The sequence below is a fragment of the Rutidosis leptorrhynchoides genome, chromosome 3 (assembly GCF_046630445.1).
Source record: "Rutidosis leptorrhynchoides isolate AG116_Rl617_1_P2 chromosome 3, CSIRO_AGI_Rlap_v1, whole genome shotgun sequence".
NCBI classification, from domain to species: domain Eukaryota; kingdom Viridiplantae; phylum Streptophyta; class Magnoliopsida; order Asterales; family Asteraceae; genus Rutidosis; species Rutidosis leptorrhynchoides.
The window spans coordinates 162,815,973-162,822,833 of NC_092335.1; the positions used below are offsets into that span (position 1 = coordinate 162,815,973).

Genomic DNA, 6,861 nt, shown 5'->3' on the forward strand with positions numbered 1-6,861 from the left:
CTGGAATCTAACAAGCATGCATCCGTCAATGACATACTCAACTGGAACGGATCAGATTCTGTTACATTGAAATTGTCAAAAAAAGGTATTGATATAGACTCGGTCCTTTGCCCAACTTGCAATGAAGATTTAGAAACGGTTGAGCACGCACTTAGTTTTGTAAGAAATCAATGGAGGTGTGAACCCGGGTAATGTATATAATCTAAGCATCAACAAGGCTTTCTGTGGTAATGGAGCCAACTTTTCGAACAGCGTGGGTACAAAGATGTGGCAAGCGGTTACATGTTTTGGAAAAGCTGCAACCAAAAACTTTTTTGTGGGAAAGAGTGGAGAAGCCCTAACATCTTGAACGAAATTCAAGTTAAATCCCTGAAGTGGATCTCTAAAAGGTTCAAAAAAGTTAAGTTGAATTTCCAACAATAGCTTGAAAATCCAAGCTGCTAGTCATCAAAAAACTGGAGTGGGCTGATTGTGTTTTGTTTCTGACTTTAGTCGTGGGTAGGGTATAGCTAGCAGTGTCATACAATCATGTTTAGGTAATGCTGTTTGTGTATATGGTGGGTTGTAAATAATACGTATGGTGTACTGCTGGGTTAGTCTCTTGCTGCCCATATTCTTACACTTTGTACTCCAAAATCGTGGTAATATAATTAATTGGCTTTAAAAAAAAAAAAAAAAAAAAAAAAAAAGAAAAAAAAAAAAGGAAAGAATGGAGTATGAATTACCTCTACGCAAAGTTGGTTCAATGGCCAATCTTTTTCAAGTTCAATTTGTTGCAATCCAAGAAACAAAGGTTAAGGAAGTGTCTCTCCCTATTATGTATGAAATTTGAAAACATTCACTTTTTCAACATATTCAAGTAAGCTCAAATGGTCGTTTGGGCGGGTTGATTTCCATTTTGAAGGAGGGATTTTTTTACCCTTATCGATTACTGGGTTAATCAAATTTGGATAGCAACAACGTTGGAATATATCCCCACTCACAGGGGCGAAAATGATAGGGGGCAGGGGGGCGGGCGCCCCAGTGGAATTTTTTTTCAGTGTAAAAATTTTGGGTTTTTCGACTTTACTCCCGGTGGATTTTTTTTTGCCCCAAAACCTTCAAATTTTGCCGCAAATTCACCAACTTAGGCCCAAAAATCTCCAACTTTTGCCCCAAAATCTTCAAATTTTGTCCAAAAAAATTGCTACGGTTTAAATTTTTTTTTTTTTTTTTGCCCCCGGTGAAAAGAATCCTAGTTTCGCCTCTGCCCACTCATATGACGGTTTTTATAGTTAACGTGTGCGCTCCTAACTTTGAGTCCGACAAGTTATTTGTATGAAATCAATTAAAGGAGATGGTAGCTTCATGGTCGGCCCGTTATGTATTCTTGGTGATTTTAATTATGAATAGATTTCGGGAGGTTATCAACCTTAAGTGAACAGAGTGTACACTATAGTTGAAGCTTTGAATTTCACCCAGAAAAATACAAATATAAAGCAAAGAAATTAGTGTTCTATTATTGGATGAGTAGGGTTTTTATGCAAAAAGAGTTATTCAATAAATCTTATACAGGATACATGATTTTCACTATTTAAAATGATATCAAAATCTACTCCTGTGGGTTATATATCTATTCTCATCGTGCTGATTTTCATGCAGCTACCGATGTACTTCTTTACCTCCACTTGTCTAACAAACCCTTAGTTTTAATGCATCTAGTATTGGCATAAGATCACTAATAAAGTCCAACGTCAAAATTTAAGTGTCATCCTGCTCCAAAATAACAAGCTTACTAATTATGGTTTCTTTTTAGGTCTGTCTTAAAATCTACATTCCTAAGCACCCATAACAAGATCAGAAAGTAAGTACAAAATAATACACTTAACTGAATGCCACACGGGATGATATACTTCAAAAGCAAGCTTCGGGATTATTACAGAACGTAAAGTAGCACTTCATACGACATAATAACATAATCTAAACATGTCACCCACAAAAAAAAGTCCTCATAAAAGCACAACACTCTGCTTTGACAATCCTTAATGTTAAAAAAGACAATTAACTGGCATCAACAAAATTTTAGCCTGCCTGCATAAGTTTTCCGGCGTTCAACAATTACTTTTGCTGAAGGTGATGCACGAGGCAGATAAATCATCTATCTAAGAATCTTCAGTTCTTCAACAACAGAAACAAAGTCCCTAAGTTCAACTCGTGCTATCTTTGGTACCGGCGACTTAGCCATGATGAGTTTCACAAATTTCATCTCAAACACGTTGTCACTAAAATTTACTATCTCAAAACGCTTAAGATGATCTAAGGTCAAACTCAAATCGTCATGGAGATCATCAAACTTTATGGAACTTTCCTGAATCGGCAACTCTTTATTATCATACATCTAGTCAAAAAAACAATGTTAAATGTCATTAAAACTGTATTAAAAAAAATCATTATTATAAGAAATACAACTATATACCGCAAAAGAAAGTTGCTCTAAATTTGGGGAGCTCCTGATTATGCAAAGGACAGATGAAATGACATCTTGTTCCCTTAAGCATACATCCAGTTGAACATATTTGAGGTGAAGCGAAGTTGGAAGCTTATGTGGCATACCACCTGCAACCAAGTACTTTTAAGGGGAAAAAACAAACAGAAATTAGCGGTCACAATATTATTGTATGAAATGTATTTAGTCATTAACCAAAATCACCTTTATGCAATACATTGAGATATGTAACTTATAAATTAAGGGCACACACTGGAAAAGCTTTACAAAATTAAAGGACATTTCTTCTACAGAAACTTCATCATAATCAATCTGCATCAATAAACATACATACATCAACATACATATTATAAAAATGATATCTTCACTTCAAGTGAAGGAGCTTCAAAAAAGGTTATATGCAAGTTACCAAAGTGAGTGTCTCAAGTAATGCGGTTCGAGAGAAAAAGCTGAAGCGCTTCATTGGAAATTGTGACATTTATAAAAGACAAGTTCCTCAACTTATTAAATCCATTAAATGTCACTGGAGGTTCAAAACTAGAATTTATTAGCTCTAAAGATTCTAATCCTTGCAATGAAAAGAACGAAGAAGGCTGTTTGTAGAAGGTGTGCCAAGTATTAATGATTAAATCTTTCACATTAATTTTCCTTGAAAGATAAAGTATGATCTGGTCAAATTCTGTTTCCAAGTTGAGATCAAGCTCGAATTTTAGCATTGTCGGACCACAGTGCATTAACAAAACATGGAAGATCGCATTGAGAACCTTATATTTCACCAAACATTTAGATTTTACCAAACGTTTAGATTTCACAAAACGTTTAATCACTCGAACTAGGTTATCATCAAATACGAGTTTGGACATAGTCATCCAGCAATACCTCCATTTCTTTGACAAAATGCTCGTTCTCAATGCATCTCGGATTGGTATAAGACTTAAAATAGTTTCAATTATGTTTTGAGGAAGGGAACTGATTATATCATCTGAACTTTGGCATTGAGTTTTCTTCGTATACACTCCACAAGTGTGCAATATATAATAATATAGATCAGCAAACCAAAAGTTTTATTAAGTGCATTTGGTTATAAAAGGGTGAACGTGTTATCCAGATGGCAAATGATAATAATATATAAATTTGTATAAAATAAATAAAATAAAATAACGAATCATTCACAAAAAACAGAAACATGTTTTCGAGAAAGATATTTAGGGCTGTAAACGGAGTAATACTCTGCCTCTACTGGAAGGGAAACGTGGACCATGCAAGGTCATGTAACAAATAATGCCTAAAATTATGCAACATGGAAGATATGGAAGACTAAGTAATTATTCACGTGCACTAGAATTAGACTTCAAAACAACTTGGACTCCTCTTTGCTTACTGGGCCGCTGTTAGTCTTTGTAACGGGCTGGAGTAGTTCTAGCTCGAATGGGCCTTTGTTCCTAGCTTGTTGGGCTGCGTCTGGGTCTGTATCAAAAGCCCTGACACATCGAGGTTTCAAAGTTTGTGCTTGTTGGTCAAACAGTGGGGCCGTCGGATGAATCACAGCCTTCTTAACATAAATAAATACCTCTTGTATCTAAAAAAGCGAAAGAGAAAAAAGGAAAATTATTATTAAGTAAATATATCTACAATATACACACAACGAAAGGTAAAACTGGGCTAGATGTCACACACAACTTTAACCATTATGCAATTAAAAGCTTAGAACATAAAAAGGGCATGTTACCTGACTATGTTTGTATGCTGAACAATCAACACATTTTTCAATATTTCGAAACCGTTGCATTATAGGTGACATCACTTGCTCCAAGCTAATTTCTTTCCACTTATCCATTAAATCGAACTTACAACCGCATACTATAACAGGAACCCTTACCTGTGCATGTGTCCATAGATCATATTAGTTACATAATATTGCATGTTGAAACCACGATTAATAATTACGTTATCCAAGTAGTTTTCTTTTGTTTCAGTATAGTGTGATTATAAGTTTTAAGTACAAAAAAAAAAATAGCAGAATTAACATTTATGATAGATAAGAGCTAACTCTCACTACAAAAAAATAAAACTTATATAATAATGTTAACCGCACTATTGAACTTATAAACTAAATCTCCCATTATATCATACATAATTAACAATTAACATCTAAGTTAAACCTATACACTGATACACCAAATTGAAATAACCAAGCCATCATGTCATCCTTATAATACATATTAGTAATTAGTAATTTGTAACTATCAACGTATGTGTGCATGTAAACATCTACATATGTAAGCATATAGTAGTAAAAAATCAGTATCCTTCTAATACACATTTTCATGAAAGGGATAAGCTTATCACGGTTAATCGCCATTACATACAATAAAGATACATCAACACAACAGCCAAAAAACATAAGAAGCATTAAGTAATCCACAGTAATCAAACTTTTATGTAGTTTAAGGTTCTAACAAACAATATATGAATATGAATTTATTTAGATAAAAGGTAACGCACATTTAATAGTTCAAGTGTAGGAAGCCAAAAAGTACTCAATCCATCAAGCGAAGAAGGCTGGTCAAATGCATATGTAAGAACAACTGCATCAGCTCTCTTCAGTTCATCAACAACTTCATCGATAGTTTCTTCACTAGAAAACAAATTACAAACAATTAGATAAATTGATTACAAACAAATTACATCTAATTTAAGTTTCCAATTCCAAAATTTTCTATCAGTGTGTGCATCTCAATAACAGAATTAATACCTATGACACGTATCAATGATAGTGACAGGTACACGGTCAGGAAACATATCTTCTGGCAACGTAATAGGTGACAGCACCGACGGAACATTCGTCGGAAAAAAATTGGCAGCAGCGGTCATAATCATGCTGGACTTACCGGTGCCACAGTTACCGGCGACGACGATTCGAACACCGGTGTTGGGGATTGATTTGGCGGACGAAGAAGAAGAAGAACTAGCTCCCACCATTGACGCACAATTAAAGTTGTAACTTAACCCTAAAATTGAAAAAAAGAAAGAAAAAAAAAATAAAGTGTTTGGGGGCTCGCAGGTAGCTTAATTTTTGAGACGACAAATATGGGGGGCTGAATTGATATCTTATCTGTAAGAATTATAAAGAAAGGGTTTTGATTTGTTGGCTTATAGCCGCCGGACCCCAATATAGGGTTTATTTTGCACAAGAATTTTGTATTTTAATAAGACTAACCAACCATTCAGCGATACATCAGCACTTTCATCTCACTTCCTTTCCAGTACTAAACCCAGGACTAAACACTCCCACTCATGACACTCCTTCCTCACAATATTGGGCTCACAATATTAGGACCCGCATTTAATTATTTTAACTACATTAAAAATACTTTTATTATTGTTAATATTAAAAGAATTATTAATTTTTATATTACATTTAATTTAAAAACTAAATTGATTAAATATTAAATATATTTACTCTAAAAAGATAAAATATAAAATTTAGCATTATTGCAAGTTCCATGTGTATATTGGATGGCTGCTTGAGTTCCACGACCCATCCAATTCATTGTACATATTTTATATTTATTAATATAAGAGTTGCTTTTAAAAAAAAAAAATACACGTAATCTTCATATTCACTCTTCTTCATTTCACTATTCATTTTTTACAGTTTATTTCTCACTCACTCTCCTCTTCTTCTTCCTTTAAAATCAAATATAAAACAAACAAATTACAAAAAAAAAAAAAGAAGAAGAAAACAATAAATCTCCGTCCACAGATCTGCTTGAAATAGGCGAAGAGGAGGGCGGAGGAGGCTGGGCGACCTGTGGGCGGCACCTGGGCGGTGGTCGTGCCATCGGCGCCCAGCTGGGTGGCTTCCTGGGTGAGCTCCAAGGCGAGCCGTTAGGAGCACCCTAATAAAATCTTTTCTTTTATTTAAGGGTTAAAGTTAAAAAATTGACTATATACTTATACAATTGTTCCAATGTCCTTCATATACTCATTTTCTTTTTATTGTCATCTACAAACTTATGAAAAGTGTACCGATGTTCACATTTTTTTACCGATTACGGGTTTACCCCGTAAAAAACATTACGTGTCATTTTTTTTAATTAAAAATTACGTGGCATGTAAATGGACATAAGTTCCTAAAAAAAATTGGGGATAGTAACATAAACCCTATTCATATATGAACACGTTCAACCAAAACCTAAACCTAATTCAGATAGATACAAATGAATTGAAAAAAAGTAAGTAATTTCTTCCTATTTTACTCGATTTGATTCTTAATTCGTCGATTACTTGCTATTTCTTACCCTAATCCGTTCGTTACATGTGCAGAATAACGTTCACTATAAACTTTCATCATGAAGGCACATTTTTCACTG

General features: G+C 34.3%; 2 protein-coding genes across 3 annotated transcripts; both read right to left on the bottom strand.

The window, feature by feature from the left end:
* Positions 1-2,137: 2,137 nt before the first annotated feature.
* Positions 2,138-3,370, bottom strand: LOC139900561 (uncharacterized). Its single transcript, XM_071883328.1, has 5 exons — positions 3,365-3,370; positions 3,010-3,249; positions 2,737-2,797; positions 2,456-2,595; positions 2,138-2,377 (listed from the first exon to the last, which is right to left on the bottom strand). The coding sequence occupies exons 1-5, from the start codon at positions 3,368-3,370 to the stop codon at positions 2,138-2,140; spliced, it is 687 nt and encodes a 228-aa protein (XP_071739429.1).
* Positions 3,371-3,592: 222 nt separating this feature from the next.
* On the bottom strand, positions 3,593-5,605 carry LOC139896958 (mitochondrial Rho GTPase 1-like). 2 transcript variants are annotated; one of them, XM_071879591.1, is made up of 4 exons: positions 5,241-5,605; positions 4,991-5,123; positions 4,215-4,364; positions 3,593-4,064 (listed from the first exon to the last, which is right to left on the bottom strand). In XM_071879591.1, exons 1-4 carry the CDS (start codon positions 5,465-5,467, stop codon positions 3,837-3,839), a joined length of 738 nt encoding a protein of 245 aa, XP_071735692.1. In that variant the 5' UTR covers positions 5,468-5,605; the 3' UTR covers positions 3,593-3,836. The 2 variants fall into 2 exon arrangements, with proteins under 2 accessions (XP_071735692.1, XP_071735693.1); XM_071879592.1 differs by having other exon boundaries at positions 3,852-3,966.
* Positions 5,606-6,861: the final 1,256 nt, after the last annotated feature.

Coding starts and splice junctions, on each gene's coding strand:
- LOC139896958 (XM_071879591.1), bottom strand. CDS start 5,467: ATGGTGGGAGCTAGTTCTTCTTCTTCTTCGTCCGCCAAATCAATCCCC. Junction 4,365..4,990: donor CTACACTTGAACTATTAAAT/GTGCGTTACCTT, acceptor ACACATGCACAG/GTAAGGGTTCCTGTTATAGT. Junction 4,065..4,214: donor CAGCATACAAACATAGTCAG/GTAACATGCCCT, acceptor TCGCTTTTTTAG/ATACAAGAGGTATTTATTTA.
- LOC139900561 (XM_071883328.1), bottom strand. Junction 2,798..3,009: donor ATTCTAGTTTTGAACCTCCA/GTGACATTTAAT, acceptor TTATTGATGCAG/ATTGATTATGATGAAGTTTC. Junction 2,596..2,736: donor TTTTGTAAAGCTTTTCCAGT/GTGTGCCCTTAA, acceptor ACTTGGTTGCAG/GTGGTATGCCACATAAGCTT.